General features: G+C 41.6%; 1 protein-coding gene and 1 long non-coding RNA gene across 4 annotated transcripts in view; one reads left to right on the top strand and one right to left on the bottom strand.

The window, feature by feature from the left end:
- The window catches only part of LOC120439958, a 32,185-nt gene extending 21,645 nt beyond the window's left edge, over window positions 1-10,540 (top strand). The window contains exon 4 of one of the 2 annotated variants that reach the window (XR_005612873.1): window positions 9,785-10,540. This is a non-coding gene — a long non-coding RNA (uncharacterized LOC120439958). The remainder of the gene's footprint in view (window positions 1-9,784) is intronic. The other variant, XR_005612874.1, reaches the window with a different exon arrangement.
- The window catches only part of pde4a (phosphodiesterase 4A, cAMP-specific), a 48,791-nt gene that overhangs the window by 20,426 nt on the left and 9,410 nt on the right, over window positions 1-18,955 (bottom strand). The window contains exon 1 of one of the 2 annotated variants that reach the window (XM_031741280.2): window positions 62-898. The exons of the other annotated variant lie outside the window; for it this stretch is intronic. Coding sequence (XP_031597140.1) covers window positions 62-258 — 197 coding nt within the window. The 5' untranslated portion in view covers window positions 259-898. Of the gene's footprint in view, window positions 1-61; window positions 899-18,955 lie in introns of those variants that run through there. 2 annotated transcript variants of the gene reach the window in all.

The following is an 18,955-nucleotide window of genomic DNA, read 5'->3' on the forward strand; positions in this document are numbered from 1 at the left end:
AAGATTGCTCAGTCACGACCAGGACATTAAAAGATGAGAGTGTCTTGGTGCACAACTGTACCTGTAAACGCAGTGAGATGAGCGTCTGCGCTCCTGAATACTGCGGTTCAGTTTCAAGCGCCGAAACAGAGCAGAGCCTCCTCCGTGTCCCCGAGACTGATCCCCTGGCGACACGGGTGAGGTGAGCGGGGGCACCGGAGGTGGACCCTCACTACTCTCCCACAATGTCAGCTGTCGTGTCAGCTTCTTCTGACTCATTGCTGGCCCTGCTGGAGCTGACAGGCGAAGGAAAACTCCCCCAGCCTCCACTTACAACTGGCTGTCTTGCTCTCTGTGGCTGTCTCCCTCCCACGCAGTCCCCCTCATCCACTTTTCAGTGAGTACTCAGGCAGAAAAAAACAAAGCACCTGACGTATGTGCTGCAAACTGTCCTCAATCCAGAGCGAGGTCTAATAACAAGGCCTGATCCTCCCTTTAGTCCTGCTCTTTCACACGTCTCACACTGGAGGAGTCAAATTTCATCAACATGCGTATCCTGTTATGCGATCCTCATGCCCTGGATACCTTAAATCCAGTTCCCCCTTCTTGCATCCTCAGTTTGTTCCCTGGATTAATTCGGGTCTTTTTAATCCTTGCTTGAGCGGGTTTGTGTGTTCCTCACCCCTGACAGCCTCACAGAGAGCTCTTCTGATGTTTCACCACATCATCTCTGATTCCCATACAGGCTGACCCAGACCGGACCTCCGTCCCTTCCTGGTCTCCACGTTGCTGTTGCTGTCACGTTCACAACTCTTAAGACATCCCTGCCGCAACAGACACGGAGAGGCTCGTAACAGCCTCTGCTAATTTCCTAATTAGCCAGCCTTTTGCCCTCTAATCTAAGTTTTTCTCCCCCTCCCACCTCCTTGATGAAAGCATGTGCTCTCACTATCCTTATCTCTCTGCTCACACTTCCTCTGCAGCAACAGGAAGGCTGATCAGTACGAGTAACAGACCACAGGCGAGAGAATAGAGAAACACGCAGAGCCTGTGTAATGAGGATTTGAAGAGGAGATACAAACAGCCCAAAAAAGAGAGGAGGAGAAAAGAGAGCAAGAGAGAGAGAGGGAAAAAAAGTCAGGGGAAAATGGGTTGACTCATACCCCTGTGTAAATGTTTACACGATCTACTAAAAGAGCGTGCAAGGTTTGCGCCCAAAACATTTTGTATTTTGACATCAACAACCTTCACCAGCAGCACTTTCTGTGGCCTTTAGATGTGAACAGACACGGTGCTAGCATAATATTCTCTATGAGCGACAATTAGAGCATGAAATAGCTTTCAGACAAGGTGCATAGGTCAACCACATCTAATTCAGTGATGGCATTGTAGATAGTAATAGTAGACAGCCCCAAGCTGAATTTTTTGTAACACTTACGTTGTGAAGAGTGCAGCTCTTTTTTTGTTGTTGTTGGGTTTTTTTTTTAACACGCCACTAAAAATGATGAAACAAGTCTCTGTAGTGTTTATTAAAACTAAGTTGGAGCCACTGAAGCACTGCAGGTGTCAGGTTAGCTGTCAGCACTGTTCCTGAGGTGTTATTTGTTACTTTCATACCAGGAGGCATTGATTAATAGCTTTGTGACTAACTGATTAACCCTGAAATTACCAAAATGGCATTTGGAAACAACGCTGCTGGAAATTTAGCAATTTCCTTTGAATAGAGAAAGAGTGTGTGCAATTTATTTAGATACTGTACCAAAATGTCTTGGTAATAACCACAGTGTTTATTGTTTTACATGGACCAGCGCTGTGTAATACTCCATGATGACATAGTTACTGAAGTTAAAAAAATCAAACTGTGTGAATAACTTGTAGCCGTGTGAAAAAAGTGCACCCCAGGAACAACATAAAGTAATCATTTTCTGTATGACTTTATGAGTCACTCACGTCGTTGTGGAAGAATTTTTTTGCAACTCATCTTTCGCAATGTTGGGCCATATCATTGAGGTTTGTGGGCATTAGTTGGTGCAGAGCTCTCTTAAGGTCTCTCCACAGCTTTCTTAGCATGGTTAATGTCTGGACGTTGACTCGACTATTGCATCACCTTAACTTTTTTTTTTCATTTTTGTGGTTGATTTGCTGCCATGCACGAGCTCACTGTCCCCCTTCACGATCTAGTTTCCGTTAAACTTTAGCTCGACAGATGACCTCACCTGGAATTCCAGAATGCTTTGGTACACAGAGGAGTTTATGGTCGATTTGATGCAAGGTGCCGAGGTCGTGTGGCTGCAAAACAAACTCAGATCATCACCCCTCCACCACCGTGCTGACAGTTGGTACGTGGTGTTTATGCTGACGTGTTTGGCTTTCTCCAAACATGGTGCTGTGCATTGTGGCAAAACATCTCCACTTTGGTCTCCTCTGTCCAAATGACGTTGCTCCAGAAGGGTTTGGGTGTGTTGAGATGCAGCTTTGCAAATTTAAGTTGTGTTCTTCTGTTCTTTTTACAGAAAACAGGCTTTCTCCTGGATCCTTCCAAACGAGTCATACTTGTTTCTGTCTTTTTCAAAGTGAACTGTCATTAACTTTAACGTTTAGGATGCTGTCGAAATTTGACTGTAGAGTCTGAGATGTAGGTCTCAGGTGTTTTTGCATCTTCTCTGTGTCGTGTAACCTTGGAGGGAATTTGGTGTGAACTCCACTCCTGGAAGATTAACAACTACCATGAACGTTTCCCACCAGTGAATAATGGAATGACTTTATATTTTTTTGGAATTAGTTTTTTAGATCAACTATCATAAAAAAAGAAAAAATATTTTAAAAGTCTGTCAAAAACTAAAGGTAACTTTCAGTAAGTTACCAAATTAACTTTTTTATACCCAAATTTGAGGCCGCACACTGGACTTCACTGAGAAATTAATGAAGCATAACATTTAACCACTAAAATTAAGTAAAAAATGACATTTAATTTCTGTTCAAGAATGCAATTAATTAACTGTAATTTAGCATCTTAATTAAAAAAAATAGATTTTTTCTGCTTTTTTGCAAATTTGAAATTTCATGGATGACAACAATAATTATATTTAAGCATTAAAAATCACAATTTTAACTGGAAAAAGCTTGCACATCCTGGTGAATTAACCATTATAGGAACAATTACCGATATGGTAATTTAAGGCAACTGTGATAAACATTGCATTTTGTGGGGATATATATATACATATATATATATATGTATATATTTGGGAACAGTTCACATATTCGTGCAACAGAAACGCTGTTAATTTTTTATGTCTGTGCTGCAGGTTGTTCTGCTTCCGCAGTAAAAAGAATAATTAATACAGTTGATGTTTTAGAGGCTTTCATACTGCTGATTGTTTGCTAAATACAATTCTTAATTTCTGCTTGTCTAAGTGGAAAATGTAATCCAAACGCTTCCTGTTTTTGGTTGCAGGCCTAACCTTTTGTCCCTGTTTGGGATACAGATATTTCAAATTGTGGAAGTCTGTGTGCAAATGTATACAAACCTACATTTGTGTGTGTGTGTTTGTGCGTGTGTGTGTGTTTTTGTGTGTGTCAGCAGTGAGAAGACAAAAAGAAGAAAGCTATTCAAACTCTGTGTCACAATTTAAATATACACTGCACACATACCGAATGAGAGCATAAATGAGATGACTTGTGAATAGTATCTGTTTTTCCTTCAGCCTTTTTCTGCAACAGCAGCTTGAGGAGAAAAAAACAAAGCAAAAAGAACCCAAGCAAAACCTGCTGCATGAATTCAGTGTTCCACCTTTCAGCAGGCGGCTTAAAGCCTGAGCACTGCGAAGAACACGCCGAAGATAAGATGCCTCGTCGAGCCGTTTCCTTCTCGCCTCTTGCCTTCTGCGTTCACTGGTTTACTTTTCCCTCTGAATCTGTCTTTTCCCTCACTTCTCTTCCTGGTGGAGAGAGCAACTACCGTTTGTTTGTGATGCACTCGGGATGGATGGTGGAGCTCATCTTGGAAAGTCACTTATGAAAAGGCCTTGCATACAGCCTGTTTGAACAGTGCCTTTCAATGCCAGACTTTGGGAAAATGTCAAGAATTCAAATTCACTTGACAGTTACTGTTGTAATCTCTGGAGAGCTGATGAAGAGACAATTATTCTATCTCCTTTTAAATACCAAGTCCCAGCTCAATAATAGCTGGTGAAACCTCTCAAAGTGACTCATGCACACCCGTGGTTGTTACACACGCGCGCGCGAACACATACTGGCAAAAACACACCCCGATGATACGCTTAAGCGCACACACAGATGAGCGTTAATGCTGAAACTCTTTTGTTTTCAATCAACACTATAAAAAGGCAAACTAGATGCACGCACATACACACACGGACACGCACACATATACGCAGGGTGATTATAAGCCGGGCTATGGGCAGCTCTCTTGGTTTCATTATGTGAAAGCTGAGTCCCTGGAGTGTATTGCTGCAGACAATGACATGATGATCAGAGGTTTCAGGGGGAAGGGGGGATTTGTGCCAACAGAGTCACTCCTTCTAATGGCGATAGCAAACCATCTCTGTCGTGATTAAAGCTGCTGTTTCTCATATAGCTACCTGAATGTTTCCCCCTGTGAACGACTGGGGCTCTGTGACGCACGCCTATGGTTATAGATATGTGTTAACTATGCGGTTTGGTTTGCATGACTGAGAGATGTAGTCAGTCAGTGACTTGGAAAATAAAGCTAATTTCCTGCATGCTCACTAACCCTATACCATCAAGCTGCATTGTATTTACGCTGAGAAGTCTTATGCACAGGTATTAATGCATCTCTCTAGTTGCTTATTAAATTACAGCCTTTTCTTACAAAGAGTCCTTGTGTGCAGAGAGAACCACGAAAATTGGACTGTGCTGCAGCAGCACTTCATTTAGTCTCTTCACTGCATACATTTCTGCAACGAAAGGGGAAGTCTGGTTTCATGTCATTACTACAGCAGGCTTCAAAGGGCTACGGAGCCCTAAGTCAATACAGCGATTAGTTTAATTAAACCTATAAGTCCATATGAGAGCGTAGAGGAGATTTACATACACTCCCTCCATTGAACGTCGCTTGCTATCGATTATTCATTAACAGTCATCACGAGGAAGCCCCTGGCAGGGGCAGCCTGCTGCCATATCAGCGTTTTCCCAACAGTCTGGTTGGTGTCAGCTCTGCTTTCTCCCCATCACACTGTGCACTGCTGTTAATCAGACCTCTCTGAAGGGATGAAGCAACACTCATCCATTTAAACTACTGTAAAAAAGAAACGATATACTCCAACCCCCCCAACAATCCTTTTTCTTAATTTTCTTCAGTTCAGCGAGTTAATGATTAACCTGTGTGAGTCCGTCAGCCTTTCTCTCTTCAGTCTGTACTCTCAGCCTTAGTGGAGAATGACAGTTATTTCCTGCCCCCGCTTCCTCCTCTCCCAAGCAAGCACAGATGCTTATTTCCACGTGCAATTCCCCCCTCCACACACACACACACACCCACCCATGAGCTGTGCCTCACCCAGGCATTTAGCACCTGGCTGATTGCTACCACTGTGGGGGCGGCAGTCAGGCCAGTTGAAGGGAAGAGGAGTGAGGACTTGCAAATTGGGAAAGGCTGCTACTTTTATAGGCTGACCATGTAATCACAGCTGTACTCTTATTGCTGCTGTTGAATCATCAGCGGATCTATCGAGCACATTAGGCCTTTTTATTACGAAGCACTCTCAGGCTGGGGCAAAGCTTTTAGGGCAGCGTGCCCGTAACTGACACATCTCAAATGACATGTCCAAAGCAGGCTTGCCATCTCCGCTTGCCTCAGCTTGCCCTTTGTGTTCTCAGGCAAACACCAGATAAGAAGAGAGATAGAGGCACGCTCATGACTCCTTACATTTTAATGCTGACATTTACAGTACAATGCACAAGAGGCAAGCGCTCTGAAGGGAAAGTGCTGGAGCCAAGCCACATGGGCAACAAAAGGGCATTTGGTCACTGGAGCTTCACAGTGCTGGGGTGAGAGTAATGCAATGGCATAGATGGAAAAGGGGGAAAAAAAGGGCAGGACACAGGAATAATCAGTTAGACAGAGATGCGAGAAGACTGCTTATGGTGCAGTAACTGGCTGGTCAGGAGGCACCCTCTAAAATCCCCCGAATTTGCTGAAATCTGCTAATGTGTCATCACTAATTCAATAATTAAATCAAGTCTCCTGTTGTTACAATCATAACGATTTAAGAACTTATAATCAGATATTTAAGTGTCTTGATTCGTTGTGACCTGGCAGCTGAACGCTCATTAAACTCATCAAATTATGTTCGTTAAGAAACATTGCCACCTTATTAGCATACCAGCCAGCATCCATTCATGCTGATTTAAATCTTTCCAGAAATCTCATTCCTTATCCAGCTCAAAAAAAAAAACCCCATCTGCATTCAGAAGGCATTATTGAGTCTTTTCATCCATGCATCAGAGATGAGTCACAGATATTTTCTACAATAAAAATCAAAACAGTGCTAACCCCTGATGAAAATTCAGATCCACTTCAGCCCCTACCCCCACGCTTTCACTTTTCAAGAGTTTCACATTTCACCAGTATTACTGGACTCCACATTGTGAGAAAAACCGCACTCATTACATGGCGCCCTATGACCAAAAGTAAACCAGATGAGTAAATTTCAAAATGACTGAATGGTTGTTTGCTGCTATTTTTCAACAGCTTTGGTTTCTACTTGAAACTCTTGTTAAAGGTTTTAAGTCGGCTGCTGTCAGGATCCTGTTGCTTAGATCAGCATATTTACTGAATTGAGGGTTTTTATTAGGCAGTTAATAACAGTTAACTGTCCAGTTTAAGAGACTACATTAGAGAGTTATTCAGAGTGAAGGAGTTCTATATATTGATAATATGATGTTGAATATTTTATAAATATATAATACAAATATTTGACATATTATTTGTGGAAAACATAATAATTACCAACTCAAGAATCATTAATTAATCAGCGTGTTTGCAAGATAATAATAGTTTCGATTACACACTGGAGTATTTAAAGCTCTCTCGAGTTTCAATTCACAATAATTTAACATTATCAAACCTCTACTTCTCCTATAATACGTCTATTATTTGAAGACTGCTGCATTTTATCTTACAACACGCAGGGTGTTATGGGCATGAGTATCTACATCAAGTCTGAAATTTTGTGTGTTCTCTGTTTGGGTTTTAGTGTTTGACCATTTTTTGGGGGGGTTTTTATGCCGACATTCTTGGCTTTGGACATAATGGAAGACAGAAAAAAACACCTGTGGCCTTCTGATGGGAGATGTTTTGGAAGGGGAGGGAGATAGTTGAGGCTTACAGGTCAGAGTGACCCACTAATGGTGGTAAACAGAGCGTGGGGAAGTTTCTGTTTCTCTAAGCTGAACACATGCTTAGATGAGATCATGAGTGGAATTTTACAGAGAAGGATGGGTTAGTAAACCACTTGCTGTAACAGCGAGAGCCCCCAAGAGCCCAAAAGAGATGTAATCTGAAGTTTCGTCTGCAGTAGTTTATGCATATATTAGCAACAGTTTGAGATTTTAGCTTAGTGAGTAAATTTGCATTCAGTTTTTCACACAGCGGTATGTTGCTAAAAGGGTTTGTCCTTTTTAGCAACAATAGCATTACCTAAAATTACCCTAAAGAAAGACAAGTAAAGTTCAGTTTTTGATGCCTTAAACCAAGAAACCACGCTGGTCACATCAGCTCTATATCTTCCAGAGGCATGTGATGCCTTTGCACATCTCATATTTTCTAATTCTATTATGTATTTCTGTTCACATTCAAAATTATAGATCAAATACCTTTTGACATAATTTAACAGTGCATAACTTAGCAGCTTTATTTAGACAGAATTAAGTTCAAGGTTAAGGGCAACACAATTTTGGGAAGCAACATTAGCTAGTAGCAATGTATGGAAGCTGGAACACTGGAAGCCGTGCTGGGTGTACTGACTTCTTTGAGACTAGGATTAATGCTTGGAGCGTCCACTGTGATGTGTGAAATTCATTCTCAGCAGTGAGGAATGTTTTCACTGACAACCATCCGGCACACCATGCACATAATGCGTAATTTATGGTAATGCAGTTGTGTCCATTTGCGTGTGTATTTCCCTACAAACAGCATACGGAGAGGTGTTTTCACCCTGTTGTCTAAAATCCCAACCGCATGTTGCTGGATGTGAATGGCACTGTGTGTCACTGGTTTGCTGTCTGGTTGATTAGTGTTGCTAGAGGGGAGTGACAGCAGAGTTCATCAGGAATGGCAGAAGTGCAGATAAATCAAAGATCAAAATATATAATATGAAAGCCACAGACAGCAGCTGCAGTTGAGATCATTATTATTATTATTATTATATATTATTATATTATATTATTATAGATTATTATTGTTTTTAAACACTTCGTTTCGCTTCAGCTCTTCGTACGTTATAACATCACTCTTCTTCGCGACTGGCTGACAGGCGAAAAACAACAGAAGGAAGAGTCGTCCGCAGACCGGTTTTACCACATACTTTGTACACCGCCTCCATCAACAGCAGACACTCTCTGCAGGTAGACAGGTCTTTCATAGACTGCCAGAGGACTTGCGACACACTACCACTGCTGAACTGTAATTTCAGCACAGGGTAGAACATGTTTGAAAGAAACCTTAAATGCAAATGCCTTCTCAGAGCTTGCTGTGTGCCAGACAAGGTGGGACCCAGATACAGGACTCACTGAGAACAATGTAAAAACTAAAAAACTGCTTTACTGCTGAAGACTTGCAAAAAATGTAAGAAAACTTAAGCCAGGAACAAACCATCTCTGGAGAAGTATCACCAGGAGAAAACATGAGCAGGAACACATACACAGCTAGAGGGGAGACAACGACAACGTGAGAGAACAGAGGGAGACTGAGGACATAATACACACACAGGATAATGAGAGGATGGACAACAGTTGGGACACAGCTGGAACAAATCAGGGGGTAACGAGACAAAGGAGATTAAATAGAACACAACTCACAGTGAATGAGAGACTATCAAAATAAAACAGGAAGTAACGAGCACAGAGACCCAGACTATGAGACACAAACTTGACACAGAGACGAGAAGCTAGAAGGACGAGGTCCTCGAGTGATCCCACTCTGAGACACAGTGCATCCAGATATTTTAAATGGTGAGTTTAAGAAACTGTTCTGTGATCATTCTAGCTCAAACTGAGGAGTCTGTGGTAAGAATATTTAGTGTTTTAGGATCAAAACATAAGGTGTTAAGCATCTTTTTTTTTAGTGTTAATGCCATTTTTTTATCCTATGATTATATATCCTAAAAAGCAGGCAGCAGGTTTCTAACCCTGTTCAAAATCCAGACCCCTTGTTAAAACTGGACGCCCAGGTCTTACAGGTTTGGGCTTGCTTCCTTAATAACATGTCATTAGCAGTAATTAATGGCAGATTCAGTCCTCTTATGTGAAGTTGGTGCTTTAGGCTTATTATTATTGATGTGCAGGAGTCAATAGAAGCAAGTGGTTAGTGGACTGTGCTAAGCTAGGGAGCTTGTTGCTCCTTGTTGGTGCAGGAGAGAGGCGTTGAGGTACTTGGGTTGTCACACTCATTAATATCAATATTGATAATGCAATCCATTAACACATTGTCACTCAAAAGGTGTTTAATGCATGAAAATACAATATACTGAACTTCTAGGCTATAAACAGCATGTTTATTATTGCGCTTGGTTGGTATCTCTGTTTTGTTTTTGTTTTTTTACAGTACAGTGGCTCTCATCTCCTTCAACCCTGCCATGTCTGCTGTCCGCTCCCTCGGTGGTCTATCCCACCCGTCCAGCTCTATTCTGCTGTGGTCAGATCAGAGAGCCAAAGATTACAGCAGATTATCCTGCCCACAGGATCGCAACCCAACTCCAGGCGGCCGAACACAGAGCTGGCTTCAGCCTCTGAAAGTGCGCACAACACAGGGCTTTCAAGAAGAACCCAGAGGGACCGGCCGCAATCACACACCTGGCAAATGCCACAGGAAAGGGATTTATTTTATGAGCTACACTAGACAGGATAATCAGCATTTATTCCGCAAAGCAACAGACCCTTCACTTTGTGAAAGGACAGCCACTGCCAGCCCCCTTAATCTATTAATGCACTGTACAAAATAAATTCCACTGGGATTGAGGGGTTCACGTACAAAGCTTTGAGTGTTTTCTTTCACCTGAGGAATCTGGGTTCTGCTGCTCTGTGGGTTGCTTTACACTTTGTATTCTTCGAAACCCACCAGAGGCATCTGTCACTTTACATCAGCAGATCTCTGAACTCCTGAAAACTCACAGGAGTCTCTCGTCTCCAGGTGGAGAGTAGCCCATTTTGTCGCCTCCCGGTTGCAAATTTGTGAAACAGCCAACAGCACAACACACAAAATCAGAAAACATGCTTCATGTAGTGGCCCTCCTTTGCTCACTGTACACGTTAATTTGATTTGAAACTATGAAGTTATTCTGCCTCTCTGCTTTAATATCAGGACATTAACATAAACATCAGATTAAAAATATTGGAACTGTATCCTAACTGTAAATCAAAATGAAACTCCATATTTCAGGGTACAGGAAGTCATTTAAAGAGTCATAATAGATTATTATTATATTTGCTATTTGGTTGTGAGATTTGGAGCCATGTGCTGCCAGGCCTGTACTGTAGCCATCTTCACTTCTTGCTTGTTTTGTGGCCTTCCTGCCTTCAGTCTGTCATCAGAAACTGAAACACATGCTTGGTTGGACCGGGGTCAGATTAATGACTTAGCCAGTCAGCGATATTTGACTATTTGGACATCAATATCGTTCCTTCACTTCTCTGTATGTTTAGATTGAATTCCTGCTCTGATGTCCTGGGGGTCTTTGTATGCAACGAGCTAGATGAAGTCAGCCAAAAGACCATTAAAGCACAACGCTTCATGCTGACAGTAAAAATAGCAGTCTCTTATGCAGAGTAAAATCAAAGAAAGCAAAAAACAGTGTTCTTACTGCACAATATAGATGACTGCTGTTTTTCTGTGTCTTCAGCATACATTACTGCGTAACTGAGGGCAAGAGGGTTATCACCGATTGACCGAACAGCTCTTTGTTATTTATAAGTGCCTCGTCCTATCGATATCCTTTCTCACTCTGGTTGTGTGCACAATGAATAATTACAACAGAGTTTTGTACACCCAGCTCAACCAGAAACCCCTCCTGTCCCTGACTTGTCCTCCTTTCTTCGCTCCTCATCCTCCGTCCTCCACGGAGATCCCTACCCTTTCATATGCAAATCCCTTCTGAGATCCCAGAGGCTGTTAGGTGTGGAAGGTAAGTATTTTTTGAATCCCACTCTGCAGCGCTGTTTCTAACATTTTAATTTTCGAATATCGGGGCGGGGAACCATAGCGGTTCACTTAATGAGGATTGTTCCGTTTAGCAAGCGCCGTGTATGTTCGTGTAACGAAGCTCCGCTTTACTTCTGCTCCTCTCTGCTGTTGTAGAGACTGAAGCCGAGCTAAACAGATGGATCAGCTGACGAGGAGAACCATCCTGAGAGATGACAGATGGTGAGACGTGTTCATTTGGTGTTCTGTTTAGTTTCCCGCTACTGAAAATCCAGATGAATTAGGAGCTGTGAGAGCAACTCCTCGACAGGAAGAGAAACTGGTGTGTACGCAACAGCGAGAGCAATAAATTGATATTGATTTGCTTTTGATGTTTAATGGAGTTTCTCAAAGGAGAGACGTGAGCAGTGGGGGGTGTGATTCGCAGAAGGAATGGGGGTCAGCAAGATAAAAGCAGTTTCTAGCAGACTCTGGCGTAATGAACTAGATTTTAATTGCACTGACCAGCGTTCCTCGAAAGTGGAAGAGTGCTTTTACAAGGCGCAATTAGTGAACATTATGGAGCCCAGATCAAAAGAAAAGACGAGCTCGAATGAGCTTGAAATGCGATAGGGCTGGACTGTGGAAAGTAGTGATATCACTAGCGTCTGTACTATACCACCAAATCCATAAACCTCCCTCCCCATGCTTTTGCCCCCCCTCCTTCCTCCCCAACAAGCCCACACAAGGAGTGGTATTTTTAGCACATCACCCTATCTCTGAGATGGAGCGCACAACTCCCTCTCTGCAGGCTGGGGCTGCTGGGCCTCTTTTATTTTAATCCAGACTGGAGAGAGATGAAGAGAATGAGAGAAGAGTGTGAGTCATCCAGTGCTACCTTTGTGTCACTCTGTCTCTGTTCTTCCCCACCATCTCACTATCCTATCCTCCATCTGTGTTTTTGCTCACTTCCACTGATCGCTAATCTATCTATCTATCTATCTGAATTTCATGATCTAAAAAATTTCCATATCATTTCTGTAAATTCAAATGCTGTCACCACGAATCCAGTCTCGAAATGAGCTGCACACTCATAACCAGTCTTGGCATCCAATTCGTCATACATATTCCAAAGCACAAAGATGGTTGGCTGTATATTACCCTGGAATGATGGATAATTACCAATATAATTTGGTGCGAAAACAAATGCCGAGCAGGGGTTCAGCTGAGTGTGAAAGCGTACGAGGTTGATTTGAACACCCGGTGAAATGGCCCATTTAGCTCGATGCTCTGAATTGTCCTTTAATGCATTTGTGGCGTGGCTGAGCAAAAGGGTGTGCACCAAAGACGTGCTTCCCTCTTCTTTGTTTTGATGTGTTGCCTTTCACGTTAAATCCAACTGCAGTGCTAAAGGCAGCTGATTTTTAAGAAAATAATCAAAGCACATCGTCTCAGATCTTAAAAAACGAAAGCTGAGTGGCAGAAAAATCCAAAACATTGAGCTGACACCGTGCAGACCTGAGCGTAACTGTTTGTCATGTGACATCTTTCATAGTCATTTGACCCATTTTAAATATAACAGCATAAAGTCATGCTAGCCGCTCTGAGAAGCGCAGACTTGCTTTGAACTCAAAATGAATGTCACCATGCTAACATGCTCATGACAACACGGGTAGAAAATGTGTTTATTTCTTTTCCTTCCTAATGTTCACTGCCTTCTCTTAGAGTACAGGGCATGCTAACATTTGGAAATGAGCACAGCTGAGAGTAAATGGGAATGCCATTAGTCTTTTTAAAATGTAAGTCATTTTGTAAAAGTTGAAATTCTGATCTCACTAGAGCTAAGACGATGAAAAGTTTGGATAGCATAGCCATTACAATTCAACTTCTAGGTATCAAAATTTAATTTATTGTCAAAGTATTGCACTCTAATGAATTCTGTTAACTTCTAGACCAAATTCAACAACTGTCCATCAACTAGATGTTGCAACCAACTGACACATTTCTAGAATAATGCACCTACCATGGTAGAAATATCCAATATTAACCAATGGTGCTTTAAGTTATTCTGATGATACTACATGAGGTCTATTTATATTTTAAGATTATAGCCTCAAAATATAAATAATATCTCAGCTAAACTACATCCCCATAGATAGAAGACACTCTATATTTCATGGGGCAGTAAAAGAAAAGCTGTGAAACAATTATAGTACTTTAATAATTACAATAATAAGAAATAGGCAGTACCTGTGAGAATCATCTTAGTAAGAGAACAATAAGGAAATCAATGTGATTATCCTAAATAGCAGTAAGATATTATTAGTGAGAAGAAGGCAGCCTTATCTGCGTGGATTAATTTGTTCTGAAACTGCCTCAGGGCCACTGCCATGCAGCCTGGCAGTGAATGCGACATGCTTGTCTGATGAGTCAATCTGTCTGTCATTTTTGTTCTGATGTCATTCACTGCCCTCTTGTCCTTCTTCTTCTCCCTTTTTTTGAGCATAAGCACTGCAGTATTAGACTTGTGTTCCCCAATTCAAATGTGCCCTTTCCACTTTTCCTTCTTTTCCCTACATGAAGTCACGCTTAAACTTTTCAGCTTCCGTCTAACTTTGTCCCATCAAGACCTGACCAAAAGTCTTGTCCACTCACCCATAAAACCATCTGTTACCTAAATATGGTCATAGGTGTCTGAAAGGAATGCTGCATTGATAATGAAAAATAACATCTGACAAACAACAATAAAACAGTGTGGGAACATGTCATCTCTCAGGGCTGTTTCCAATGGATGAAGGATGATGCAAATAATCTGACATGTCTTGTTGTGATCCTGAAGCGTCAGAGCTGCTGTCACTTTTGCTGGGCAATCGAATCCGTCTACAGTAATTCTGCACACTCCCCAGCCACTTTGCCGGCTTTGACCCAATTTTTGACTTCAAAACTGCCTTAATTCTTCATGGCATAAATTAAACAAGGTGCTGGAAACATTCCTCAGAGATTGGCATCCTTATTAACATGAGAGAATCACATAGTTGCTGCATACAACAAACTCTTTGTTATGTTCAAGAAATCTTTGGCACATATCCTGCTGGTAGCTTAGCGAATGGTTACACTGTGCTCATAAAGGGATGCACATGGTCAGCAACAATACTCAGGTAGGCTGTGGTATTTAAACTTACTTGGTACTAAGGGCCCCAAAGTGTGCCAAGAAAATATCCCCCACATCATAGCACCACCACCATCAGTCTGAACCTTTGATACAAGGCAGGATGGATCCATGCTTTCATGTTGTTTACATCAAATTCTGACTCTACCAACTAAGTGCTGCTGCAGAAATTGAGGCTCATCAGATCAGGCAGAATTTTTTCCAGTCTTCTGTTGTCCAGTTTTGGCGAGCTAAGGTTCTATGTATTATAAATTCAGAGATCCTCTTCTCCATACTTTGGTTGTAACAAGTGGGTATATTATTCATTAAAAAGTTATTGCTGCCTTCCTATCAGCTCAAAGCTCCCCTGGCCTCTGGCATCAACAAGGCATGTCCTCCAAGAGAACAGGATATATCTCTTTTCCTGACCATTTTCTGTAAACCCTAGGGACAGCCGAATCCCACTTGATGAGCAGTTAAATGGGTCTATCTAATGTGGCCGGTGGCCAGTAAGTATATATTTACTGGTAGTTTTGCTTCTTTTCTGCTAATACAAATTCCTGATACCCTTTTTGGGACTGATTAAGTAGCACTGGCAGCTGGTTGGTGGACCAGCTGATATTAATCTCATACAATCTTTAAACAGAGTCACTGATTTTGTTGATTATCTTTAACTAGACACCATTTTACTGCTGGAACTCTTGGAAATCCGCCTCAACTCCAACAGGGGACTGGAGCTAGTTATTTGTTTGTTTGTTTTTACTCTGATGCCAGAACCACTGGCTGCAGCAACTTCTCATTTTCCCATGATTTTATATGACAAATGGTGCAGTCACTGGAAATGGGCCATTAGTCTTGTTATTTAGCCTCTGGGGGCAGCTGCCAGTGTTCTGGGGTTTACCGTGTAGCCAGCTGATATCAGGATAACTGATATCCGGGCCAGGCTACTGTTTGCAGTCTCTATATGAATACAGATTAATTTTACAAAATTGTCGTCAGATGAGACTCAGCAGTTTCACGACTATATCGGTACGTTCCTCTTTTGCTCTCCACTATTTTAACCAATGAAGCCTGCTCAAAAGTGATTTGTCAATACCACTCGGACTCGGAGATGGAAACCACAAACCAACCAAATAATCTTGTGAAATACCTTCACATTCTGCATTTTCACACGTACATACACATTTGTAGATGTATTTCAGTTGTGAACATCTCCATATTTACCTCTAATACAAATGCAAAGAAGCATTGCTCCTGCTGTATTTTTTCCCCTGTCACCTTCTCCATTTGTCTTTTTCTTTCACTGACCACTGATGAATGGGCCCTTATGATGAGTCTTAAAGGTGCTGAAGATGTTAATAGTGTTATGTTCTCTTCTAATGGGAACAAAAGCAGGAGATGAGTAACATATACTTATCAGCAGAGAAATGAGTGAACCTGGGGAGCCAAGTGCCCCCTGACTGATGGCAAAATGATGGAGGAAGAAGCTGCGACTGGGTAATGAGGCCTGAGTGGCGTGATAGAAAAAGCAGTCACAGACTAGCAGACCGTTCCAAAACGTCAGAGTTGGGGAATATGGGCTGTGAGACTCTGCAGTATGTCCAAACAGAATGGATGTCTCCCACTCTGCGAGTCCCCAGACACTTTCCGTCTCACAAAAGCATTCACACGAGCACATGCTCGCACACAGACTTGCAGCCACAGTCGTTGTGCCAGTGTGGCTTTCTGTCTGCCTTTCACAGACCAGGATTCAACGAAAGCAATGCACAGGCCTCGTACGCCACGGTTAAGCATTACTTTTCCACTGGCAGCACCAGACAGGCCTTGCCATGCTCCGTGTGGAAACTGCTGGAAAAGGCTGGAAAGGTTGGAAAGCAAAATCAAAGTTTCGTGACGGTGCGACGTCTTGAACACATCTTTAGGAGATGCTCCATGCCCTGCAGGGTGTGAAATGAGGACATTACACACATACTCACACAAGTCTTTCACATTATCTCTCTGTTTCTGTCCTCCAATACACACGCACAAACGCACACTCCACACTGATGCACAACCAGATGCTCTTGGACTAGCGCGCAGAAGCAGCCACACTCAATATCTTCCTTATACATATTGAAAAACAGAATGGAAACTGAAATAAAGCTCAATAAAACACTGGGAGCTGAGGCTGGTTTGGTTTAATCTCATTACACTGACAGCCGGAGGCCCCCTCCCCCCCCATTTATTGCACCCTGAGAAAGAAAGAGCGGCGTTCATGAGCACAACATCAGTGGCTTGTGAAACTCCGCCCGTGAGTAGCAAGGGACACGACCAATCGCAGACAGGTCTTGCATCAAATCTGATGTGACAAAATACACAATTGCCAATGATCTGTGAAGACAGCAGCTCTCTGCCTCTATCCCCTAGACACATGTGCGCCTCCCTGTTTGCCACATTTACCTTCTGTTCCTCTCCAGTCTTCTTATCTTCACACCTTCCCCGTAGCATGGGCTTCTAACGTCCCACCTGTGTGACGCAAAGGAAAGGACTAAAGCAGGCAGGGTCTGTGAACACCGGGGCACCCTCCCCTCCCACGTAAAACCAACACATTTCTCTGATTGGATTCAGCTGATTTTAGCTGTCTGTGACTTCAGACTCTGCTGATGCAAAATATGTGAGGATTAGGTACTCTCGCTAAGGGACACTGGGAAACTTTTTGCCGTGCACTGTCAGTTCTGTGGATTGCACCAGAAATCTTTCAAGCTTTTTTCTGGGGGAAAAAAACCCCAAGAACGCAAATGAGAAGCTTAGGGGAGGGAAAACTTGCACTGAATGAGAGAAAACTCAGTTCTGTTCTTCTTTATGGAAACCCCTCATAAGAAACCCCCCAAATCACATAAGTAATCACACAAACAAACAAACAGCAACAAAAATGAGAGGCTGAGACAGGATCGGTAAAGAAGAGAGAGAGAACTCAGACTACACTGCTGCTAATTACTCTGGCTATGTTAGGGGTAAAATACACGTCCCAGCCTGCGTCAGCATCAGTAGAAACCCCCATTCAGGCACAGTGTACTATATGATGGATGATATAAGTGAAAAACTGCTCTGGACTCTGCACAAGAAAAAAATAAAAAATATATATTTATATATATATCTATATATCTATATATCTATATATATATATATAGATAGATATATAGATATATATATATTTATATATCTACATATATATATATATATATATATATATATATATATATATATATATATATATATATATATATATATATATATATATAGATATAGATAGATAGATATAGATATAGATATATGTATATATATATATATATATATATATATATATATATATATATATATATATATATATATATATATATATATATATATATATATATATATGTATATATATATGCTCTCCATCACGTCACCTTCAACTGAAAAGTAGCATCAGATGAAAATACCCCGAGCCCTCAAGCCATGTGTGTGTTTTTTTTCTCTCCCTTTCTGCCCTCCAACAACCTGAATGTTGCTTTTTAATGTGCGAACACATTTGCTCACACTTGATCTAGCAGGGGTCAGGAGCTGGAACGGCAGCTCTTTTTCTAACTGAGAAAACCGAGGTGTGCATCTGCCTACCACACCTTCACTCAGCTATAAATCATAAGCTGCTTCATGCATTATGTAAAATGCACAAGTGTTCCCACAAACCTTGTTGCAGCTTCACAGATGTTTTTTCCCCCCCTGTGTACACATATATTCCTCACACAAACCTATTGTATGTGTTTTAATTCTATATGTTGCTGAATCTTTCCCTGTTAGCAGCAATAAAAGACAGGAAAAAAAAACAATTTTACCCTGACCTTGAGAAGAAGCAGCATAGCAATGTGTTCTTAAGCCCCAGCTGGCTGTCCATATCTGCAGTATTGTACAGTGAAAAGTGCAGGCTACTGTTGATACTCTGGCCAGGCACTGTGAGTCATTATAACATATAATGGGCTGTGACAGTCATTCGGCATTGAGCATTCTGATAAACTAAAGATATTAAATTAAGAGAAATTTAAATTATTAAATGAATCTGAAAATATCCTGCTTTATTTGAGGAATGATTTGCTCATTTGCAGGCTTGGAACATTCTCTTTCAAAAACTGTCTTGCTGCTTGTTTCTAACTCTGTAATAAGGCTACAGCACAAGGTTATTTTTGTTAGTTCCTCTTCATTGTAAGCCCTGGTTCAGTGTTTGCTGCGTGTACAGCACTGTGGAAAATGCTTGAGCTGCCCCTCATTTCTTTATATTCTCCTGAGGAAGTTAAAAACATGTACACATTTATTGAAACATACATGAAAAGACAGTTTATAAGGCAAATGCTGAGTACAATTCTAATAATCTTGAATGTTGATTTTTGAGACCATGTTTATTTTTCCACACAATCCGGACCCGCTTAGGCGAG

The sequence above is a fragment of the Oreochromis aureus genome, linkage group 4 (genome assembly GCF_013358895.1).
Source record: "Oreochromis aureus strain Israel breed Guangdong linkage group 4, ZZ_aureus, whole genome shotgun sequence".
NCBI lineage: Eukaryota > Metazoa > Chordata > Actinopteri > Cichliformes > Cichlidae > Oreochromis > Oreochromis aureus.